This window comes from Bubalus kerabau, chromosome 17 (genome assembly GCF_029407905.1).
Source record: "Bubalus kerabau isolate K-KA32 ecotype Philippines breed swamp buffalo chromosome 17, PCC_UOA_SB_1v2, whole genome shotgun sequence".
In the NCBI taxonomy this organism is placed as follows: Eukaryota; Metazoa; Chordata; class Mammalia; order Artiodactyla; family Bovidae; genus Bubalus; species Bubalus kerabau.
Window position 1 is genome coordinate 37,434,221 of NC_073640.1, and position 25,399 is coordinate 37,459,619.

General features: G+C 42.5%; 1 protein-coding gene across 1 annotated transcript; it reads left to right on the forward strand.

The window, feature by feature from the left end:
- The first annotated feature begins 948 nt into the window (after window positions 1-948).
- On the forward strand, window positions 949-24,904 carry CMTM2 (CKLF like MARVEL transmembrane domain containing 2). Its single transcript, XM_055553119.1, has 4 exons — window positions 949-1,164; window positions 1,295-1,453; window positions 24,074-24,175; window positions 24,656-24,904. The coding sequence occupies exons 1-4, from the start codon at window positions 949-951 to the stop codon at window positions 24,902-24,904; spliced, it is 726 nt and encodes a 241-aa protein (XP_055409094.1).
- Window positions 24,905-25,399: the final 495 nt, after the last annotated feature.

Below are 25,399 nucleotides of genomic sequence, written 5' to 3' on the forward strand. Positions count from 1 at the left end.
CCACACCCCAGGATAAAGAACACAGGTTGCTGCGGAGCTGCAAAATAACTCCATCTTTCCTTCCTGTATCTGGTCTTGTGTCTGCCAGGCCCTATGTCTCACAGCAGCAACCGTGTGTGTCATCGATGCGACTCTGGTCACCAAGACGATGAGGAATAACTTGAAAAAAGCCCTGGGAATCAAAATGATAACCAGTGGACCCTCGGCTCCGGAACCCACCCCACTCACAAGGATACCCACAAGGGGAGGCCCAAACGCACCTACAAGGGCAACTGTGAAGCAACGCAGCCAGTGGCAGCCACCCTCGAAAGCAACCTCACAGGAGGAACCTTGGTGGACGCCTATGAAAAAAACCCCGCCAACTCCTTCCTCCGGCGACTCTCGTCGCTGAGCTCTCACGCTGTCACCCATTTCGGCCCACATGTGATCATAAAATCGGGACTGCTAAACCTGTAATATTTCTGCTAGTTCATGCCGCCTTGCGTAAAAGTCGCGTTATGTTTGCCGGCGTAAACTCACAACCCTGGGCCGCCTCCAGAGGCCTCGCGAGGTCGAAGTTGAGAAGGGAGTTCAGCGCGGCAGCTGAACCACCACCACCACCTGAGCCGGAGTTGGGGTGGCGGCTTCCGCGCAAGGGGTGGGCGGCCGGGAGATGGAGATGCCAGCCGTGCTCAGAGATGCGCGCGGTGCTCCTGGCGGGTCGCGCCCACCGGAAGGCGGGGGCCGGGGCCCGGGGGCCAGGGGCGGGTGGAGGGAACTCGCGTGGGGAGACCAGGCGCGCGCCAGGAGGGTGCCAGGCGTTGGCTTTTCGCTCCTCCTTCCTGGCAGTTGGCTGAGCGCGGCCTCTAAGTAGGTCGGTGGGTATCTGGCTCGCGCAAAGGCCGGGCCTGGCTAGGGACGGCAGGAGAAACTGGGCAGGCCGTGAGAACCTGAGAACTTCACGGTCAGATGGCTGATAACAAGGGCAAACCCGGGGAACCGGCAGCTGGAGCGCCACCGCCGCAGGCGGGCAAGAAAGACCCAGAGGAGCCCAAGAAAAAGTCAGAGCAGCCCAAGGATGAAGTGGGAACGAGGAAGGGGTGTCGCCGTTACAAGTGGGAATTTAAGGACAGCAATAAAGAGTTCTGGAGTGTGGGGCACGCTGAGGTCAAGCTCATTAGCTTGGTAAGTTGGGCCTGTATCCCTGGGTGGGAGCGGGATGTCCAAAGATGGGAGGAAGGAGAAGGAGTTGGCTCCCTGGGGCTCCTGTGGCCTGAGCCCTTTGCCATGGCTCAAAGGGCATGTCTCCCGGCAGGCCTGCCTAATAGGTTCGCTGGTAATGTTCACCGGGAGCACTGTACACCCCATCCTGACACTCATCATCACCATGGAGATATCCATCTTCATCTTCTTCTTCATTATCTACACCTTCGCCATCCAGAGATACTTGCCCTTCATCCTGTGGCCCATTTCTGTAAGTGAGGGGTGGTGGGGAGTGGCTGAGCCTGGTGTGACATCCATGCATGTATCTTGGCACTTGAAAAGTGACTGAACAAAGAGATACACCTCATCTCTCTTATTGTGTTCCAGGCATGGGCTTAGCACCTTCAGGTAGGGCCAGAGCAGGGGCAGCTGAAGTTAGGTAGAAAAGGCTTCCAAAAAGCTTAGCTTAAGAGGGGAGGGCCCCTTCCCTACCTGGTGGTCAAAGAAAGAAGTCTGCTTTCCTGAAGCTTTGCTCTCCTTGGCAGCAAGGGGGGTGTAGCAACCAGTGGTTCCTGCCAACCCCTATGTCAGCACACTTGACTGAAAAGATCACTTCAAAGGTACCCTGTTGCCTGAAATCCAAGAAAGAAATCAATCATATAAAATGAGAATTAAAAAGAAAAATCACTTCTAAAGTACCACCAGGTCTCCAGTGACTATCCTTGTAAAGGGATGTTAAGCCCAGAAATATGTTCAGCCCAAAGCAATCATTCACTGGAATGGGACTGAGCTGGGCAAGTTACCACTCCCAGACTCTGTTTCTTCATCTGTAACATGAAGACAGTAATAATCTTGTATTAGGTTGTTCCTAGAGAGGAAAAATAACGTGCCTGATGCGAAGACTCACGGAGTTGAACCCTTGCCCATTGGGTAATTGCAAAACTTACCTACCTAACTTCCAACTAACCCAAGGTCCCTTGTTCATTGCTCGATCACAGCATGTCTCTAGAGTCCTGTGCTCACTGTTTTCACTCACTTTATACACGAAATGGGTTCAGAATGGCCAAGCAACTTGCCCCCAGGTAATTCAGGTAGTAAGTGGCAGAAAAAGGATTCAAACCCAGCTTTATCAGTGGAGTCCGAGTCCCTAACTGCAATCTGTCCTGCCTACTTGTTAAAAGTTTTTAGAGTCCAGGGACCCACAGGTCTGGAGAAAGGAAAAGAGGGCCATATAAGGCTCTTGGGAAAGGGATAAGCAGAGGACACATTTCCAGCCAAAGTCCTTGAGAAGATACTGGTAGTTCCCACAAGATGAAAAATCACTGAACCCTGAAAATCCTCCTGCTGTACTTACATAAAACTATTAGGGGGGAAATGTAAACACTATTGATTTAACTGAATGGCTGAGTTGGCAAAAGAAAAAAGGGGGGGAAACACACAGATGCCAGAAATGGGAAACAGGAGCAGGGATCTAATCAGCTGCTTCAGCGTGGGTGGAGATGGCCCATGAAGTGTTAGCCCAGGAACTCTGAACATGGATTCTCACATATTCTCAAGTTAAGAGATGCAGCCTTGGTCCTAGGCAAAGTGGAGATTTAGAACCAAGAATCCCACATAAGGCCAGTATCCTGCAAAGATTGTACCCTGAGGGAAAAGACAGAGGAGACACCTTTTCCTTACACAGAGGAACAAGAAAGCATACTCATCTCTACCTAAGTTTTCAGTGAGGAGAAACCAAAAAAGACCTTGAGAAATATGAACCTTGAGCCTACGCTTTGTATGTGTGTGTACCTGCTAAGGCACTTCAGTCATGTCTGATTCTGTGTGACCCTATGGACTGTAGCCTGCCAGGCTCCTTTGTTTATGCGATTCTCCAGGCAAGAATACTGGAGTGAGTTGCCATGTCCCCCTCCAGGGGATCTTCCTGATCCAGGGATTGAACCCTCGTCTCCGGCATTGGCAGGTGAGTTCTTTACCACTAGCACCACCTGGGAAGCCATTTGTATACATTTGGTTTAAGTTTTTCCTGCCTTCAGCCTGGAAACCTTCATGAAGTTTAGAAAACACAGTGCCTGGGAACTGGCATAAAAATCAATCCCAATTTGATAGTATTCTGAAGAAATCCATGGGATTCCTGACAAACAAGTGCAAAATCATAATCAAAGCATAAACAGATCTCACAAGACAGGTTACAGGAGTATTCAGTTCAGTCATCCAGTCATGTCCGACTCTTTGTAACTCCATGGACTGCAACACGCCAGGACTCCCTGTCCATCACCAACTCCTGGAGCTTACCTAAACTCATGTCCATTGAGTCAGTGAAGCCATCCAACCATCTCATCCTCTGTCATCCCCTTCTCCTCCCACCTTCAATCTTTCCCAGCATCAGGGACTTTTCAAATGAGTCAGCTCTTTGCATCAGGTGGCCAAAGTATTGGAGTTTCAGTTTCAACATCAGTCCTTCCAATGGACATTCAGGACTGATCTCCTTTAGGATGAACTGGTTGGATCTCCCTGCAGTCCAAGGGACTCTCAAGAGTCTTCTCCAACACCACAGTTCAAAAGCATCAATTCTTCAGTGCTCAGCTTTCTTTATAGTCCAACTCTCACATCCATACATGACCACTGGAAAAACCATAGCCTTGACTAGACGGACCTTTGTTGGCAAAGTAATGTCTCTGCTTTTTAAAATGTTCTCTAGGTTGGTCATAACTTTCCTTCCAAGGAGTAAGCGTCCTTTAATTTCTTGGCTGCAATCACCATCTGCAGTGATTTTGGAGCCCAAGAAAATAAAGTCAGCCACTGTTTCCTCTGTTTCTCCATCTAGTTGCCATGAAGTGATGGGACCAGATGCCATGATCTTAGTTTTCTGAATGTTGAGCTTTAAGCCAACTTTTTCTCTGTCCTCTTTCACTCTCATCAAGAGGCTCTTTAGTTCTTCTTCACTTTCTGCCATAAGGGTGGTGTCATCTGCATATCTGAGCTTGATATTTCTCCCAGCAATCTTGAGTCCAGCTTGTGCTTCATCCAGCCCAGTGTTTCTCATGATGTACTCTGCATATAAGCTAAGTAAGCAGGGTGACAATATACAGCTTTGACGTACTCCTTTTCCTATTTGGAACCAGTCTGTTATTCCATGTCCAGTTCTAACTGTTGCTTCCTGACCTGCATACAGGTTTCTCAAGAGTCAGGTCAGGTGGTCTGGTATTCCCATCCCTTTCAGAATTTTCCACAGTTTGTTGTGATCCACACAGTCAAAGGCTTTGGCATAGTCAATAAAACAGAAATAGATGTTTTTCTGGAACTCTCTTGCTTTTTAGATGATCCAGCAGGTGTTGGCAATTTGATCTCTGGTTCCTCTGCCTTTTCTAAATCCAGCTTGAACATCTGGAAGTTCACAGTTCATGTATTGGTGAAACCTGGCTTGGAGAATTTTGAGCATTACTTTACTAGCGTGTGAGATGAGTACAATTGTGCGGTAGTTTGAGCATTCTTTGGCATTGCCTTTCTTTGGGATTGGAATGAAAACTGACCTTTTCCAGTCCTGTGGCTGCTGCTGAGTTTTCCAAATTTGCTGGCATATTGAGTGAAGCACTTTCACAGCATCATCTTTCAGGATTTGAAATAGCTCAACTGGAATTACATCACCTCCACTAGCTTTGTTCGTAGTGATGCTTCCTAAGGCCCACTTGACTTCATATTCCCGGATGTCTGGCTCTAGGTGAGGGATCACACCATCGTGATTATCTGGGTGGTGAAGATCTTTTTTGTACAGTTCTTCTGTGTATTCTTGCCATCTCTTCTTAATATCTTCTGTTAGGTCCATACCATTTCTGTCCTTTATTGAGCCCATTTTGCATGAAATGTTCCCTTTTCATGTATCTCTAATTTTCTTGAAGAGATCTCTAGTCTTTCCCATTCTATTATTTTCCTCTATTTCTTTGCACTGATCACTGAGGAAGCCTCTCTTATCTCTCCTTGCTATTCTTTGGAACTCTGCATTCAAATAGGTATATCTTTCCTTTTCTCCTTTGTTTTTTGCTTCTCTTCTTTTCACAGCTATTTGTAAGGCCTCCTCAGACAGCCATTTTGCTTTTTTGCATTTCTTTTTCTTGGGGATGGTCTTGATCCCTGTCTCCTGTACAATGTCATGAACCTCCGTCCATAGTTCATCAGGCACTCTGTCTATCAGGTCTAGTCCTTTAAATCTATTTCTCACTTCTACTGTATAATCATAAGGGATTTGATTTAGGTCATACCTGAATGGTCTAGTGGTTTTCCCTACTTTTTTCAATGTAAGTCTGAATTTGGCAATAAGGAGTTCATGATCTGAGCCACAGTCAGCTCCCAGCCTTGTTTTGCTGACTGTATAGAGCTTCTCCATCTTTGGCTGCAAAGAATATAATCAGTCTGATTTCAGTGTTGGCCATCTGGTGATGTCTATGTGTAGGGTCTTATCTTGTGTTGTTGGAAGAAGGTGTTTGCTATGACCAGTGCGTTCTCTTGGCAAAACTCTATTACCTTTGCCCTGCTTCATTCTGTACTCCAAGGCCAAATTTGCCTATTACTCCAGGTGTTTCTTGATTTCCTACTTTTGCATTCCAGTCCCCTATAATGAAAAGGGTGTGTGTGTGGGGGGGGGGGGGGGGGAATCAAAAATGAATTCACAGTTCAAAACTACAAAACTCATGACTAAGAATCAAGAACCAGCAAAAATAACAAATGGGAGGATTAGAACCCTTAGAATATGAGATAGTAAAAGAACTGTCTGAAAATAATTTATAATACATTTAAATTATAAATAGAAGGCAATGGCACCCCACTCCAGTACTCTTGCCTGGAAAATCTCATGGACGGAGGAGCCTGGTAGGCTGCAGTCCATGGGGTCACTAAGAGTCAGACACGACTGAGTGACTTCACTTTCACTTTTCACTTTCATGCATTGGAGAAGGAAATGGCAACCCACTCCAGTGTTCTTGCCTGGAGAATCCCAGGGACGGCAGGGCCTGGTGGGCTGCCGTCTATGGGGTCGCACAGAGTCGGACACGACTGAAGTGACTTAGCAGCAGTAAATTATAAATACATAAATAAAAGCCTGAAGAAAAAAATAAGATATTAAGAGGTCAGAATAGACAGATTTTTTAAAAATTACAAGATATAATGTCTAGAACCTGAACATATGGTTATAGAAATAAAAATGTCAATAAATTGGTTAAAAAATATATTAGACAAAAGCTGGGGAAGCAATGAGCCTAAGAATGTGGGAAAATTACCCAGAATATATTACTGATGGATAAAGAGAGGAAAATATGAAGAGGGAAGTTGAAACATAGAATATGGAATGAGAAAGTCCATCATAAACCTAATAGGAATTCCAGAAGAAGACACACGAGAGAATAGAGAATATTCAAAGTGATAGTAACTGAGACCCCTCCAGATTTAATGAGTGACATCACTAAAAATGGCAGAGTAGGATTTTCCCTGGCAGTCCAGTGATTGACTTTGCACTTCCAATGCAGGGGATGCAGGTTCAATCCCTGAGATCCCACATGCTGTGCAGCCAAAAAAAAAAAAAAAAAAGGACAGAGTAGGGAATTCCAAATCTCTGTCCTTCCACTAGAGCAACGATTAGGCTTTCAAAAACTGTCAGAATCAACTTTTCAGAGCTCTGAAATCTAATTTAAAACAAAATGCTTAATGGAGAAAGAAGTTATTGAATTTGGGTAAGAGAATTTTGTAGCCTTATAACTTAACCTGCCTGCCATCCCTCAATCCCCAGCTTGTCAGTGGACATGAAGATAGCCCACATTCCTGACCATATTCCTTGCTGGTGGCAGAAGGAACAATACAAATCTTGTTCCCAAAGAATTAAGTTGTGTGCTTGACCTATCTGGTGGCTCCCTGAAGGACTGGCCAGGGATTTGCCTTTGTGTAACCTGCCTCAGAGTTTTCTCAAGGCTGAAGCAGCCTCCTAGATAACATTTGTTAATAGAATTTAAAGGCATATGTACTAATAGAAACCTGGGGCAAGGTTTTCCAAGAAGTAGACAGATCAGAAGTTTGGGAAGGAGATGCATGGGAGAAATAAGAGCTTTGAAAAGCCTCCACCTCTACCAGGTAATCTAGGACAGCACATGCCCAGAAAAAAAAAAAAAAGAACTAAGCTTTCGTCTTTGCCTGACCTTTAGGCTCTACACAAGCAGCAAGTAAAAACTAAGAGATCTAAACAGCTTGGAAAGGTACTGAAGGAGTGCCCTAATATAAAGCCAATTTGCAAAGACTTGTTTGTTTCCAATACTTAAGGAAATATCCATCAAATAATCTCCTGATTATTAAGCTGATGAAAGACAAAGACATCGGTGGCCACACAAGAGAAAGAATACAATCTTTTAAAACATAGTTTAGGAAAAAACATTAAACATACAAATGACTTTTAACTCACAACAAACAGCAGCAACAAACTCTAGAGGCAATATGGTTTCCAGAGTAATTATATTATTATATTCAAAATGCACAGTTTTCAAAGAATTATAAGGCATGCAAAAAAAGTTTGGCCCATTCACAGAAAAAATATACATATATTAATAGAGACTGCTGTTGAAGAAACCTAGATATTAGTCTTACTAGACAAAGACTTTAAATGAATTGTCTTTAAAATGCTCAAGGAACTAAAGGAAACCAAGAGAACAATCATGAACCAAATATATAATGTCAGTAAAGAGAAGTTTAAAAAGAAACCAGATAGAAATTCTGGAGCTGAAAACTAATATAACTGAAGTGAAAAATTCACTAGAGCTTTTTAAACAGCAGATTTGAACAGGCAGAAGAATGAATCAATGAACCTGAAGACAGGTCAGTTGAGACCATTCAGTTTGAGAAACAGAAAAAAGAATGAAGAGAAAATGAACAGAGTCTAACAGACCCATGGGACACCATCAAGCATACTAACATAGGCAGAGTCCCAAAAGGGGAAAAATGAGAGAAAGGGACAGAAAGAATATTCAAAGAAATAATGCCAAAAATCTTTCCAAATTTGGTAAAAGATAGGAATCTATGCATCCAAAAGGAACCAAGTAGAATAAACTCAAAGTGATCCACTCTGAGACACATTATAATCAAACTGTCTAAAGATGAAGACAGGAGAAAGTCTTGAAAGTTATGAGAGAAGTAACTCATCTTGTACAAGGGACCCTTAATAAGATTAACAACTAATTTCTCATCAGACACCATGGAGACCTGAGGGAGTGGAATGATGTACTTACAGTCCTTAAAGGGGGGAAGAAAAAAAAAAAACTATCCACCAAAAATTCCATCTTTTAAATTTGCTGTCTGTTATGGGTTGAATTATGTACCCCCCAAATATGGTGATGTCTTAACTCCCAGTTCCTGTGAACATGACCTTATTTGGAAATAAGGTCCTTGCTGATGGTCAAATAAAGATGAGGTTATCAGAGTGGACCTAATCCAATATGACTAGTGTCTTTGTAAAAGGGAGGAACTTGGACACAGATACAGATATAAACAGAAAGAAGACAATGTGAAGAGACACAGGAAGAAGATAGGAAGACAAGACAAGACAAGGAATGCCTCAAGCTACAAGAAGCTGGAGGAGAAGCCCAAAACAGATAATTACTCGAGCATCTTTAGAGGAAGCAGGGCCCTGCATACCTCTCTATTTCAGATTTCTGGCTTCCACAGTTGAAACATTAAATTTATGTTCTAACCCATGCAGGCAGTAGTACTCTGTTTTTGCAACCTCAAGAAATGAATACAATAACCTTCAAATTTGAAGTTGCCCTTCAAAAATTACCATTTAGAAATGAAGGAGAACCTTTAAAAATAAATAAATAAAAATGAAGGAGAAATGATGATATTCCCATGTAAACAAAAATTGATGGAATTTGTTGCTGATATACCTGCTCTACAAGAAATGCTTCAGGCCAAAATGAAAGGACACCAGACAATAATTTGAAGCCATAAAATAACACCAGTAAAGGTAACTACATAGGTAAATATAAAAGCCAGTATTCTTGTATTTTGGGTTTGTAACTCTTCTTTCTTTTCTGATATGATTTGAAAGACAGATGCATAAAACCATTTAAATCTATGTTAATGGACCACAATATATAAATATACAATTTGTGACAATAATAATGAGTTTCTGTGTACTACTGAAGCTCAGCTGGTATCAATGCAAATGAGATTGTTATAAATTTAAGATACCAATAATAATCCCAAGGTGACCACTAAGGAATTAACTAAAATATATAGACAGAAAGGAAATAAGAGAATAAAATTGGCACATTTCAAAAAATTAAATACAAAAGAAAGCAATAATGGAGACATTGAGGAACAAAGAAATATGAAATATAGAGACTAAATAGCAAAATTACAGAAATAAGTCATCAGTAACTCTTGAGAGTCCCTTGGACTCCAAGGAGATCCAACCAGTCCATCCTAAAGGAGACCAGTCCTGGGTGTTCATTGGAAGGACTGATGCTGAGGCTGAAACTCTAATACTTTGGCCACCTCATGCGAAGAGTTGACTCATTGGAAAAGACCCTGATGCTGGGAAGGATTGGGGGCAGGAGGAGAAGGGGACAACAAAGGATGACATGGCTGGATGGCATCACTGACTCGATGGACGTGAGTCTGGGTGAACTCCGGGAGTTGGTGATGGACAGGGGGGCCTGGCGTGCTGCGATTCATGGGGTTGCAAAGAGTCAGACACGACTGAGCGACTGAACTGAACTGAATTACTTTACGTGTTCATAGATTAAACTCTTCAGTTGAAAAGTAAAGATTATCAGAATAGATTATATTAAAAAAAATGTAATTCTACTACATGAGGATCACAAGAGAATTCCTTTAAATCCAAATATACAAATAGGTTGAAAGTGAAAATGGAAAAAGATACTCTATGAAAAGAGTAACCAAAAAAAACTGAGTGGCATATTAATATTAGATTTAATGAGAGACATGAATTCTCAAAGAGGGACCAAGAAGAATAAATAAAAATAAAGCCATACCTAGACATGTCATAGAGGCACAGCTGATCATCAGAGGCAAAGGATAAAACAAATCAAACCAACAGAAAAGACAATTTACCTTAAAAAACACAGCTCAAACTATTAGACTAACTTCATATTTTTCAACAGCAACAAAAGTGGCCAAAAAACAATGGAATAATTTCTTTAAGAGACTGAGGTGGAAAGAGTAAAAGACACAATTAGAATGAGGAAAAAATGTTTCCCTTTCATTGACCCTCACTGAAGGATCTAGTAAAAGACTTCAGGAAGAATGAAATTACACCCAAAAGAAATGTTTGCAATGTAAAAAAGGAACAGTAAACAAAGAACCTAGTAAGCTTGTGGATTGACTTTAAACATTTTGACCAAGGTTGCTTGGTTTTTAAGGACTTATTAATAGCTTTATTGGAGAGAACACTAAACCAAGGTAGAACTAAAGTAGCAGCAACACAATAACATGTAAGTCTATAGTGGTGGCAGATGATAAATGAAAGTCCTTTATTGGGAGTAGCGGTAGACTTGGTAATAATATTAACATTAACATATTGCTATGCTAAGTCACTTCAGTTGTGTCCGACTCTGTGCGACCCCATAAACGGCAGCCCACCAGGCTCCCCGTCCCTGGGATTCTCCAGGCAAGAACACTGGAGTGGATTGCCATTTCCTTCTCCAGTGCATGAAAGTGGAAAGTGAAGTGAAGTCGCTCAGTAGTGTCTGACTCCTAGCGACCCCATGGACTGCAGCCTACCAGGCTCCTCCATCCATGGGATTTTCCAGGCAAGACTACTGGAGTGGGGTGCCATTGCCTTCTCCATTAACATATTAAAACATAATATTATTTTGCTAAAGAATAGAATTCCAGGATATGTGTGTATGTGTGTGTTAAGTCGCTTCAGTAGTGTCCGACTCTTTGCAACCCCATGGACTGTAGCCTTCCAGGTTCCTCTGTCTATGGGATTCCCAGGCAAGAATACTGGAGTGGATAGCCATTCCCTTCTCCAGGGGATTTTCCCTGACTCAGGGAGAGAACCTGGGTCTCCTACATTGCAGGTCAGATTCTTTACCATTTGAGCCACCAGGGAAGCTGCAGAATCCCAGGATATATTGAAAAGAAAGGGTAAAAAGAGAATTGAGGGACATGACTCAATAGAAGGTAAAAAGGGGAAAATAAAAAGGAATGTGTTCAGTTCAGTTCAGTTGCTCAGTCGTGTCCGACTCTTTGCAACCTCACGAACCACAGCACGCCAGGCCTCCCTGTCCATCACCAACTCCCAGAGTTCACTCAAACTCATGTCCATTAAGTCGGTGATGCCATCCAGCCATTTCATCCTCTGTCATCCCCTTCTCCTCCTGCCCCCAATCCCTCCCAGCATCAGGGTCTTTTCCAATGAGTCAGCACTTTGCATGAGGTGGCCAAAGTACTGGAGTTTCAGCTTTAGCATCATTCCTTCCAAAGAAATCCCAGGGCTGATCTCTTTAGAATGGACTGGTTGGATCTCCTTGCAGTCCAAGGGACTCTTAAGAGTCTTCTCCAACACCACAGTTCAAAAGCATCAATTTTTTGGCGCTCAGCTTTCTTCACAGTCCAGCTCTCACATCCATACATGACCACTGGAAAAACCATAGCCTTTGCTAGACGGACCTTTGTTGGCAAAGTAATGTCTCTGCTTTTGAATATGCTATCTAGGTTGGTCATAACTTTCCTTCCAAGGAGTAAGCGTCTTTTAATTTCATGGCTGCAGTCACCATCTGCAGTGAATTTGGAATGTGTATTATATGTTAAATAGAAAAAAATATAATGGTGGATGTGCATCCAAATATATCATAAATGATGGCAAATATAAATGGACTATATTATTCATTTAAAAGAGAAAGGACTCTAAGAATAGATTTTTTAAATCCAACAATGTACAAGGCATGTGGAGAAAATTGTAAGAGATAGAAAAAAATTAGAGGAAAATACTAACTAAAAAAAAGCTAACGTAACTTTACCATTGTAGTAAACAAATTTTATGTTTTAAAAAGTAAGTATGTCAAGAGGATCACTACATATAGCAATTCTGAACTTGTATGTACCTAACAATGCCTGTGTGCTCACTCAGTCATATCTGACTCTGTGATCCTATGGACTGTAAGCCCACCAGACTCCTCTGTCCATGGGATTTTTCTGGCAAGAATACTGGAGGAGGTTGCCATTTCCTCGTGCAAGGGATCTTTCCAACCCAGGGATCAAACCCACACCGTCTTTAGCATTGTCTTCTGCGTTGAGACGTTGTCTTCTGTCTTTAGCTCTGAGCCACTGGGAAAGCCCATATACCTAACAATATAGCTCCCTAAATATAAAAGACAAAAATGAACTTAATTATAACCATAGTGGGAAATTTTAACATGTCTCCTTCAGTAATTGATAGCTTGATCCACTGCTATATATATCAATAGGACATATAGAACCCTACACCCCAGAGTAACAGGCTATACATTCTTTTCAAGCAGCGTACTTGGAACAATCACAAAAGTTATCCTCAATGACACCACAATGCAAAAATAAACAAATAACAAGGAACTGATATGATATAGACCACATTCTCTAACTTCAATGCAATATAATTAGAAATAAATCAGTAAAATTTAAATCTTTATGTAGTTGGGGGAAATTTAATGGTTTTCCCCAAACACATAGGGATTTAGTTACATGTAGTATTCGCAAATACTATCTGTAGAATGCAGTTAAGCAATCCAAATTCAAGTCTATATACTGAGAAAAGAACAATGAAAATTAACAATTCACATATCTATATCAAGAAGGTGACAAGACAAACCAAAAAAGAATTATGAAGGCAGTGTCAAAGAGCTAAAATTAATGAAATAGGAAGCAAAGGTCCTATTATTAGTGAGGACTAATAAAACCAAAATCTATTTCTTTGAAAAGACTAATAAAGAAGATAAACCATAAACCTCAAGAAAAAAAGAGGACAAAGAAAAATATTAGTATAAAGAAGAGATTTTAAAGATCATCGGGAAAATATGAACCTTTATGCCAATAAATTGGAATATAGAGTTAATTTCTCAGAAAAATATATGATGTATGTCGTGGTCCAGGTGCGGGTTGGAAAAGAATTTCCAGACATGAGACAGAGTGAGAGGGAATGGGGAGGGAGGTGGGAGGGGGGTTCAGGATGGAGATCACGTGTACACCTGTGGGGGATTCATGTTGATGTATGGCAAAACCAATACAATATTGTAAAGTAATTAGCCTCCAATTAAAGTAAATAAATTTATATTTAAAAAATAAATAAAATAAAAGATTAAAAAAATTTATTAGAGTGGGAGATGCTGTTAGAACAGTGGACCAGCTCAAGGGAGAACTGACATTGAACAGGAATCCTTAGTCCACTTTTATACCCAGGGTACAAGGAGTGGGATGGGGTCTTGCTGGTCATTTGCTGAATGGATGAGGCACGTATACCGGTGGAGTAAGAGTAAGGCAAATACCTTCTCCATGTGTGGGGTAGGAGGGGAGACAGGTTATACTGCTCAGGAGGACCTGAAATCCGTTAATAGCTACAACATGGGGGAGGGAAGGACGATAAGGGTCTGGTTTTTCCGTTCCTGTGTTCCAAGACCCTCCTTGATTTTAGATAAAACCAAGCAGATGCTCTTTGGTCCTTGGGTCACCACAGTGTACAAAAATTGACTCAAAAAGAAATAGAAAAATAGGTCATAAAGCAATTCACCCCTGTTTTCATCTGGCACTTATTTCATTTCTTACACTTAAATCTTTTGATTTATGTGGAATCGTTTGGCAGATGGTGTGAACCATGGCTCCAGCTTGGTATCCTGATGGCTCGCCAACTATTTCACTCTGTCACTCAGTTTATTCATTTATTGAACAGTACAACTTGCCCCCCTGCTGATTTGAAATGGCATTTTTGTTAAATGCTAAAATCCCATATGAGGGACTTCTTTGGTGGTCCAGTGGTTAAGAATCCATGCTTCCACTGCAGGGGGCATGGTTTTGATCTTGTCAGAGAACTAAGATCCTGTATGCCACATGCAGCCAAAAATAAATTTTTTTAATCCCATATGCAGTTGATTTCTAGACTTCATATTCAGTTCCACTGGTCTGTCCCTTTTTTCTCTTTAAAAAATGGCAGGGGGGAGGTTTATAATACATTGTACCATCTGGTAAGGCTTTGATCTTAAAACCAGACATGATAAAGAAAGTAAACTATAGGCATATATTATTTGAGTATAGCAATAAAAATTCTCAATAAAACACTAGCAAACTAAATCAAGCAATACATAAGCAAGTAGTGCACCATGACATCATGACCAAGCAGGGCATCTGCCAGGAATATAAAGGTGGTTTCATCTCAAAGTTCTGTTAACATAATTCACCATCTTTGATTTAAAGGAGAAAACCATTTAATCATCTCATAAGCTGCAGAAAAATTATTTAGTAATATTCAACACTACTTTTTGAAAGCCACTTAGCAAACCAGGAAAAAGGGGAACTTCCTTAACTTAATAATAAATACCTACCCAAGCCTAAAATGAACGTTGTATTTCATGGTAAAACCTTAGAAGCATTTCCTTAGAGATGCCTACTATCCCCACTTCTATTCAACATTGTGCTGAAGATCTTAGTACAATATGACAAGAAGAACAAATGGTATATGGATTGGGAAGGAGAAAAAACTAGTATTACTCACTGATAATATGATTCTCTACACTGAAAATCCAGGAGAAGGCAATGGCACCCCATTCCAGTACTCTTGCTTGGAAAATCCCATGGATGGAGGAGCCTGGAAGGCTGCAGTCCATGGGGTCGCTAAGAATTGGACACGACCAAGCGACTTTCACTTTTCACTTTCATGCATTGGAGAAGGAAATGGCAACCCACTCCAGTGTTCTTGCCTGGAGAATCCCAGAGACGGGGGAGCCTGGTGGGCTGCGGTCTATGGGGTCGCACAGAGTCGGACACGACTGAAGCGACTTAAAGAAGACACTGAAAATCCAAGAGACTCAAACTACTAGAACTGATTGAGTTCCACAAGGTGATCAGAAACAAATAGTGTTCCTGAATACCAGCAACAAATAATGAGAAAATGTGGTTTTTCAAAGAAAGCATTTAAAGCAGTAACAGAAACTATGGGTGTCTGAGAATAATAAACCCGTTCAAAGACTGTAAAACTTCATGTGGAGATAACATTTTGTTACTGGACATAACAAAAAAAATCTAAGTAAGAGAAGAAATATACTACCCAAAGCAATTTATAGATTCAATGCAATCCCTATCAAGCTACCAACAGTATTCTTCACAGAGCTAGAACAAATAATTTCACAATTTGTATGGAAATACAAAAAACCTCGAATAGCCAAAGCGATCTTGAGAAAGAAGAATGGAACTGGAGGAATCAACCTACCAGACTTCAGGCTCTACTACAAAGCCACAGTTATCAAGACAGTAAGGTACTGGCACAAAGACAGAAATATAGATCAATGGAACAAAATAGAAAGCCCAGAGATAAATCCACGCACATATGGACACCTTATCTTTGACAAAGGAGGCAAGAATATACAATGGATTAAAGACAATCTCTTTAACAAGTGGTGCTGGGAAATCTGGTCAACCACTTGTAAAAGAATGAAACTAGAACACTTTCTAACACCATACACAAAAATAAACTCAAAATGGATTAAAGATCTCAACGTAAGACCAGAAACTATAAAACTCCTAGAGGAGAACATAGGCAAAACACTCTCTGACATACATCACAGCAGGATCCTCTATGACCCACCTCCCAGAATATTGGAAATAAAAGCAAAAATAAACAAATGGGACCTAATTAAACTTAAAAGCTTCTGCACATCAAAGGAAACTATTAGCAAGGTGAAAAGACAGCCTTCAGAATGGGAGAGAATAATAGCAAATGAAGCAACTGACAAACAACTAATCTCAAAAATATACAAGCAACTCCTACAGCTCAACTCCAGAAAAATAAATGACCCAATCAAAAAATAGGCCAAAGAACTAAATAGACATTTCTCCAAAGAAGACATACAGATGGCTAACAAACACATGAAAAGATGCTCAACATCACTCATTATCAGAGAAATGCAAATCAAAACCACTATGAGGTACCATTTCACACCAGTCAGAATGGCTGCAATCCAAAAGTCTACAAGTAATAAATGCTGGAGAGGGTGTGGAGAAAAGGGAACCCTCTTACACTGTTGGTGGGAATGCAAACTAGTACAGCCATTATGGAGAACAGTGTGGAGATTCCTTAAAAAACTGGAAATAGAACTGCCTTATGATCCAGCAATCCCACTGCTGGGCATACACACTGAGGAAACCAGAAGGGAAAGAGACACGTGTACCCCAATGTTCATCGCAGCACTGTTTATAATAGCCAGGACATGGAAGCAACCTAGATGTCCATCAGCAGATGAATGGATAAGAAAGCTTTGGTACATATACACAATGGAGTATTACTCAGCCATTAAAAAGAATACATTTGAATCAGTTCTAATGAGGTGGATGAAACTGGAGCCTATTATACAGAGTGAAGTAAGCCAGAAAGAAAAACACCAATACAGTATACTAATGCATATATATGGAATTTAGAAAGATGGTAACAATAACCCTGTGTACAAGACAGCAAAAGAGACACTGATGTATAGAACAGTCTTATGGACTCTGTTGGAGAGGGAGAGGGTGGGAAGATTTGGGAGAATGGCATTGAAACATGTAAAATATCATGTATGAAACGAGTTGCCAGTCCAGGTTCAATGCATGATACTGGATGCTTGGGGCTAGTGCACTGGGACAACCCAGAGGGATGGTATGGGGAGGGAGGAGGGAGGAGGGTTCAGGATGGGGAACATATGTATACCTGTGGCAGATTCATTTTGATATTTGGCAAAACTAATACAATTTTGTAAAGTTTAAAAATAAAATAAAATTTAAAAAAATAAAATTAAAAAAAAAAAAGAGAAGAAATATACCACAGTCACAGATGTGAACAGTTACTATCATAAAGATGTCAATTTCATCCCAAAGCTGTGTCCACATTAAATGAAATTTCAACCTAACAGAGGTTGTTTGTAGAACTTTGCAAGATGATTCTAAAATTCTTATGGAAGAATAAAGAGAATTACAAGGATGGACCCACCCAAGAAGATATTGGAGTAAAGCTTTGGTACTAGCTCAGGGGTTGACCAAAAGACTAACCAAATTGTAATGGATTGAATGTATGTGTACCCCCAAAATTCTAATGCTAAAATCCTAATCCCCAATGTGCCTATACTTGCAGATGGGGCCTTCAGAGTGGTAATTAAGATTAAATGAGGGGCTTCCCTGGTGGCTCAGTGGTAAAGAATCTGCCTGCCAATACAGGAGACCCAGGTTTGATCCCTGGTCTGGGAAGATCCCATATGCTGCAGAGCAAATAAACCTGTGCACAACTACTGATCTAGAGCCCACGAGCCACAGTTACTGAGTCCATGTGCTGCAACTACTGAAGCCCACGTGCCCTGGAGCTCCACAACAAGAGAAGCCATCACAATGAAAGCCCACGCACCACAACTAGGGAGAGTAGCCCCCACTCACTGCAACTAGAGAAAAGCCCATGCAGCAATGAAGACTCAGCAGAGCCAAAAATAAATGTCAGTCAGTTCAGTCGCTCAGTTGTGTCCGACTCTTTGCAACCCCATGAATTGCAGCACACCAGGCCTCCCTGTCCATCACCAACTCCCAGAGTTCACTCAAACTCACATCCATCAAGTCGGTGATGCCATCCAGCCATCTCATCCTCTGTCATCCCCTTCTCCTCCTACCCCCAATCCCTCCCAGCATCAGGGTCTTTTCCAATGAGTCAACTCTTCGCATGAGGTGGCCAGAGTACTGGAGTTTCAGCTTTAGCATCAGTCCTTCCAATGAACACCCAAGACTGATCTCCTTTAGGATGGACTGGTTGGACCTCCTTGCAGTCCAAGGGACTCTCAAGAGTCTTCCCCAACACCACAGTTCAAAAGCATCAATTCTTCGGCACTCAGCCTTCTTCACAGTCCAACTCTCACATCCATACATGACCACTGGAAAAACCATAGCCTTGACTAGACGTACCTTTGTTGGCAAAGTATAAAACTATTTTTAAAAAATAGGTTAAATGAGATCCTAAGCATGGAGTCCTGATCTGATGGGATTAGTGTCCCTATAAGAAAAGATAACCAAGACCTTGTTCTCTTTCCCTTCCTCTCCCCTGCCCTCTCCCCACTTCCTCTCCACCCCTACCTTGCCCACCACAGAAAGGCCACCTGAGAAAATGGTGAAAAGGCAGCCATCTGCAAACCAGGAAGAGTACTCACCAGAAACTGACTTTGCTAGCACTTTGATCATAGACTTCTAGCCTCTGGAACTGTAGGAAAATAAATGTCTGATGCTTAAGCCACCCAGTCTGTGGCATTTTGTTATATGGCAACATGAGCAGACTAATACACATATTAAAAAAAGAAAGAGAGAGAACCCAGAAATAGACCTATATACATATGGCAACTTTGCATATGACACAGGTGGCATAACACAGCTGAATGGAGTATTTAATAAATGTTCATTCTTGCCTGGGAAATCCCATGGACAGAGGAGCCTGGCAGGCTGCAGTCCACGGGATCACAAAGAGTTGGACACAACACGACTGAACACACACGCACTTGGGACCATAAGAAAAAGAGAAAAAACATGTATATCATTAAAATTAAAACTTTTACAAAAGAAGACATCATAAAATTTTAAAAATAAGCCCATAGAAAAATGGGGCAAGGGATATGAATAGACAGGAAACTCCAATGTCTAAAACAAGTTTTTAAAAACGCTTCATTAGTAACCAGTGATCTGAAAGGTAAAACAACAAGGTACCATTTCAACTCATCAGATGGGCAAAGAAAAATAAGGCTGGTAATCCTAGGCCTTGGCAAGGACATGGGAAACAGGAACCCCTATATGTTTGTGGGCATAAGTGAACACTGACACAGGACTTTTAGAGAAAAGCTTGACAGCACCTCAACAAGGAAAAAATGTTCATCAGAGGCACAGACAAAAGTGTTCACTGCAGGCATATGAAGGCAATGGCACCCCACTCCAGTACTCTTGCCTGGAAAATCCCATGGACGGAGGAGCCTGGTAGGCTGCAGTCCATGGGGTCGCTGGGAGTCGGATACGACTGAGTGTCTTCACTTTCACTTTTCACTTTCATGCACTGGAGAAGGAAATGGCAACCCACTCCAGTGTTCTTGCCTGGAGAATCCCAGGGATGGGGGAGCCTGGTGGGCTGCCGTCTATGGGGTCGCACAGAGTCGGACACGACTGAAGCGACTTAGCAGCAGCAGCAAAAGGCAGAAGTACCCTAATGTCTCTAGTTTGGTTTATTCATACATCAGCTAAAATTAATGAATTCAGCCTCATTCATGTCAATCTCATCTATTTCTCAAGATGGGTAAATCTCAAAAATTAAGTTTAAAAAGGACATGCTATAAGATACATCTTTTATTGAAATTTGAAACACGAAATACTATATATTTTTTATGAATATATAATATCATGGTAATCCAAGTCTATGCCCGACCAGTAATGCTGAAGAAGCTGAAGTTGAATGGTTATATGAAGACTACAACACCTTTTAGAACTAACACTCAAAAAAGATATCCTTTTCATTATAGGGGACTGGAATGCAAAAGTAGGAAGTCAAGAAACACCTGGAGTAATAGGCATATTTAGCCTTGGAGTAGAGAATGAGCAGGGCAAAAGTAATAAGAGTTTTGCCAAGAGAACGCACTGGTCATAGCAAACACCCTCTTCCAACAACACAAGATAAGACTACACATGGACTGCACCAGATGGTCAACAATGAAATCAGATTGATTATATTTTTTGCAGCCAAAGACAGAGAAGCTCTATATAATCAGCAAAAACAAGACTAGGAGCTGACTGTGGCTCAGATCATGAACTCCTTATTGCCAAATTCAGACTTACACTGAAAAAAGTAGGGAAAACCACTAGACCATTCAGGTATGACCTATTCAAATCCCTTATGATTATACAGTGGAAGTGGGAAATAGATTTAAGGGACTAGATCTGATAGACAGAGTGATGAACTCTGGACAGAGGTTGGTGACATTGCACAGGAGACAAGGAATCAAGACCCTCCCCAAGAAAAAGAAATGCAAAAAAGCAAAATGGGTGTCTGAGGAGGCCTTACAAATAGCTATGAAAAGAAGAGAAATGAAAAGCAAAGGAGAAAAGGAAAGATATACCCATTTGAATGCAGAGTTCCAAAGAATAGCAAGGAGAGATAAGAAAGGCTTCCTCAGTGATCAGTGCAAAGAAATAGAGGAAAACAATAGAATGGGAAAGACTAGAGATCTCTTCAAGAAAATTAGAGATACCAAGGGGACATTTCATGCAAAATGGGCTCAATAAAGGACAGAAATGGTATGGATCTAACAGAAGCAGAAGATATTAAAAAGAGGTGGCGAGAATACACAGAAGAACTGTACAAAAAAGATCTTCACAACCCAGATAATCATGATGGTGTGATCCCTCACCTAGAGCCAGACATCCGGGAATATGAAGTCAAGTGGGCCTTAGGAAGCATCACTATGAACAAAGCTAGTGGAGGTGATGGAGTTCCAGTTGAGCTATTTCAAATCCTAAAAGATGATGCTGTGAAAGTGCTGCACTCAATATGCCAAAATTTGGAAAACTCAGCAGTGGCCACAGGACTAGAAAAGGTCAGTTTTCATTCCAATCCCAAAGAAAGGCAATGCCAAAGAATGCTCAAACTACTGCACAATTGTACTCATCTCACACGCTAGTAAAGTAATGCTCAAAATTCTCCAAGCCAGGTTTCACCAATACATGAACTGTGAACTTCCAGATGTTCAAGCTGGATTTAGAAAAGGCAGGGGAACCTGAGATCAAATTGCCAACATCTGCTGGATCATCTAAAAAGCAAGAGAGTTCCAAAAAAACATCTATTTCTGTTTTATTGACTATGCCAAAGCCTTTGACTGTGTGGATCACAACAAACTGTGGAAAATTCTTCAAGAGATGAGAATACGAGAACACTTGACCTGCTTCCTGAGAAATCTGTATGCAGGTCAGGAAGCAACAGTTAGAACTGGACATGGAACAACAGACTGGTTCCAAATAGGAAAATGAATACGTCAAGGCTATATATTGTCACCCTGCTTATTTAGCTTATATGCAGAGTACATCATGAGAAACACTGGGCTGGATGAAGCACAAGCTGGAATCAAGATTGCCGGGAGAAATATCAATAACCTCAGATATGCAGATGACACCACCCTTATGGCAGAAAGTGAAGGACTAAAGAGCCTCTTCGGAGAAGGCAATAGCACCCCACTCCAGTACTCTTGCCTGGAAAATCCCATGGATGGAGGAGCCTGGTGGGCTGCAGTCCATGGGGTCGCTAAGAGTCAGACACGACTGAGCGACTTCACTTTCACTTTTCACTTGCATGCATTGGAGAAGGAAATGGCAACCCACTCCAGTATTCTTGCCTGGAGAATCCCAGGGACGGGGAGCCTGGTGGGCTGCCATCTATGGGGTCGCGCAGAGTCGGACACGACTGAAGCGACTTAGCAGCAGCAGCAAAGAGCCTCTTGATGAAAGTCAAAGAGGAGAGTGAAAAAGTTGGCTTAAAGCTCAACATTCAGAAAACTAAGATCATGGCATCGGTCCCATTACTTCATGGCAACTAGATAGGGAAACAGAGGAAACAGTGGCTGACTTTATTTTTCTGGGCTCCAAAATCACTGCAGATGGTGATTGCAGCCAAGAAATTAAAAGACGCTTACTCCTTGGAAGGGAAGTTATGACCAACCTAGACAGCATTTTAAAAAGCAGAGACATTACTTTGTCAACAAAGGTCCGTCTAGTCAAGACTATGGTTTTTCCAGTAGTCATGTATGGATGTGAGAGTTGGACTATAAAGAAAGCTGAGTGCTGAAGAGTTGATGCTTTTGAACTGTGGTGTTGGAGAAGACTCTTAAGAGTCCCTTGGACTGCAAGGAGATCCAACCAGTCCATCGTAAAGGAGATCAGTCCTGAATGTTCATTGGAAGGACTGATGTTGAAGCTGAAACTCCAAAACTTTGGCCACCTGATGCAAAGAGCTGACTCATTTGAAAATACCCTGATGCTGGGAGGGATTGGGGGCAGAAGAAGGGGGCAACAGAGGATGAGATGGTTGGATGGCATCACCGACTCAATGGATATGAGTCTGGGTAAGCTCCATGAGTTGGTGATGGACAGGAGGCCTGGTGTGCTGCAGTCCATGGGGTCGCTATACGACTGAGCCACTGAACTGAACTGAGCTGAATAGAGAGGAAAATACTGCTATACATCTGGGAAGACTACCCGTAGACTTGGAAGTCATGCAAAACGCAGGGACAGGTATGGAATGGTGAGACTGGCTCATCCCACAAAGCTTTTTTGTTTAGGGTTTGTTTTTTTTCTTTTTGTTTTGAGGGCCATGAGGCAAATACTGCAAGACATTAACATCTGTTTAATCTCAGTGGTTCATGGCCGGTGGAGGTGGGAGCAGAGTTGGTCTGTTCTATAATTTTCTGTATGTTTGAAATGTATTAAAATCCAGATCATTGAAGAGGAAAAGAAAAGGCCTGAAACAAGGTGGCCAGGGAAGGGCAACCTACAGAAAATGGCATCAGAGAAATCAAGGGGAAAGATGGCACTGCCCAACTCTGCAGGGTCAGCCACTGCCCACAGGGTTAAAAGGACGCACAAGCTCTGGGCCTCAGGAGTGATGGGGGAGAAAGCCAATTTGCTGTGGCCCTGGTTTGGCCAACTCTGAGTTAAGTCTGGCTGTGCCAGGGAGCTACAGTGGGTGGTACTTAAGGGGAAGACAGCATAGGAGGCAGCCCTTTTGCTCAATCTGGGAACATCTGGACTTTGTCAGGATAGGGTCATGGAAACAGATATGGAGCAAGAGCAGGACTGCAGCCACAAGGGATGGGAAGGAGGTGGAAGATGAGGAAGTGATCTGGCCTTACAAAGACTCAGGGGACGAGTGGGCAGAGGGTGAAGACGTCAAGGGCAGGCTTCCAGCTGCAGGACCAGAGTCCACCAGAACCTCCTGTGAGCAACCCAGCCCACCCTTTATTCAGAAAGAGGCACTGGCCCCGAGAGTAGAAAGACGTTGTGTGTTGCAAATTTATTTAAGTGAGCATTGGAAGTGGGGAAAAGCATAGCTAAAAACATAGCCACCAAATGTGTGATTTCACAGGATAGTAGCCAAGGCAGCTCATAATGGCAGTTAAGCATCCTGGACTTTGTGTCTCAACTCAGAGTCCAGCAACTCAGAGTCCAGCTGTTGAACTACAGATATGTCCCCCTAACCCACCATTTATTCATCTTCCTATATATCTTCCTATATCATCTGACCCTGGTGGCTCAGGTGGTAAAGACTCTGCCTGCAATGCAAGAGACCATCTACAATGCAGGGGATGATGTGGGTTCGATCCCTGGGTCAGGAAGATCCCCTGGAGAAGGGCATGGCAATCCACTGTGGTACTCTTGCCTGGGAAATCCCATGGACAGAGGAGCCTGGTGGCCTACAGTCCATGGGGTCTCAGAGTCGGATACCACTGGGCGACTAACACACACACACATTTTAGATGTGGCAGAAGTTTGGAAACCATTCCCTTTGGCAGAAGCGCGGCCATTTTAAAAACCATTCCCCTTGGCAGAAGCTAGACCAGCAGGTGTTGAAGGGGCCTCAGCCCTGTTGAGAGCTGACTTATCTCTCCCATGCTTTCAGGATCTTCTCAACGACCTGTTTTGCTGTGGTTTCCTCGTGGGGGGCGCGGTCTTTGCTATCAGAAGTCGGCAAACAGTGCCAACGAACTACCTTGCCGCTGTGGTGAGTCTTGCACGTTGGGCTGTTTATTTGCTCAGAAATCAGCACTTCAGGAGAACAGTTATTTTCCCCGAAGGAAAAGACCCTGTTTTCACAAAATTTTGCCATCCAAGCAAAGTTTGAAAGTAAAGTTGGTGTTTCTCGTGGAAAAGCCATTTAAATAAAGATGATGTCCAGGGAGCCCACCTAGCTAATGGTTTCCTCTTCAAAGCAGCCTGCAGACCCCAGAGCAAAGGGCCCCACCCAGGCCGGGTCTGCAAAGAAAAAGAAAATGCGCTGAGGTGACCGACAGAAGGGATGGGGCTCAGCTGAGGAAGCTGAAGCCAGCGAGTGGCGGATGGAGGGGCAAACTGTCTGGGATCTGGCAGCTTGAGGGGTTGAGGGGAGGGGTTAAGCCTCAGCGACTGATCATGGAAGCCAGGAAGGAACTCTGACATTTGGAAGGAAAAGCCCCCAAGTAACGAGGATTCTTTTGTTTCCCAGGTCTTTTTATGTGTGGCCGCCCTTTTTGCTTTAGTCGACGTTTGTCTTCAAAAGAAACACTTCAAAGGCAAGAAGATCAAAAGGAATGTGCTGGTTCCTCCAGCACCAAAGGAGCCTGAAAAGCCAGTGGCTGAAGAAAAACCAGCGGATGCAGAGAAAAAAAAGGAGGCAGGAAAACCAAAGGACGCCAAGGCAAAGCCAGATGCCAAGGACAAGGGGGCAGCAGGAGCAAAGGGAGGCAAGAAGTGAGGCGGAGGCACACGTTGTCACAAGTGGCGGGCGTCTCACCACAGAATGTTTCCACTGTCTGGCCTGTCTTCTCTCTAGAATGGTCTTCTTATCCATTTCAATCCATCTCTGATTGGAAAAGAAATTTCTTCTTAAATGGATTTTGAAAACCTTAAAGTTGACGTAATGGTTATTTACATAACCATTCAACATTCATTCAACAGGAGTAGCCAAACGTTTTGGTATGGAAGGCAAGGCTGGAGGGGGGCCCAAGGATTTGGGGGACCAGAATTGTGGGTGGCACCCACTGTCCACACAGCCAGCCAGAGTGGCCAAAAGAAAAGCAGAGACTGGAAAACAAAAGGCTGCATTTTGTTCACAGTGACCTTTTCATGTCACATTTCTATGCATTTCAGGAACAGGGAAAAACAGAATCAACTCTGCAGGGTCTCTGCCCAGAGAGGAAATAGAAAGCAAGAGGCATTGGCAGAAAGCGGTTAAAACCTCTGGAGGTGG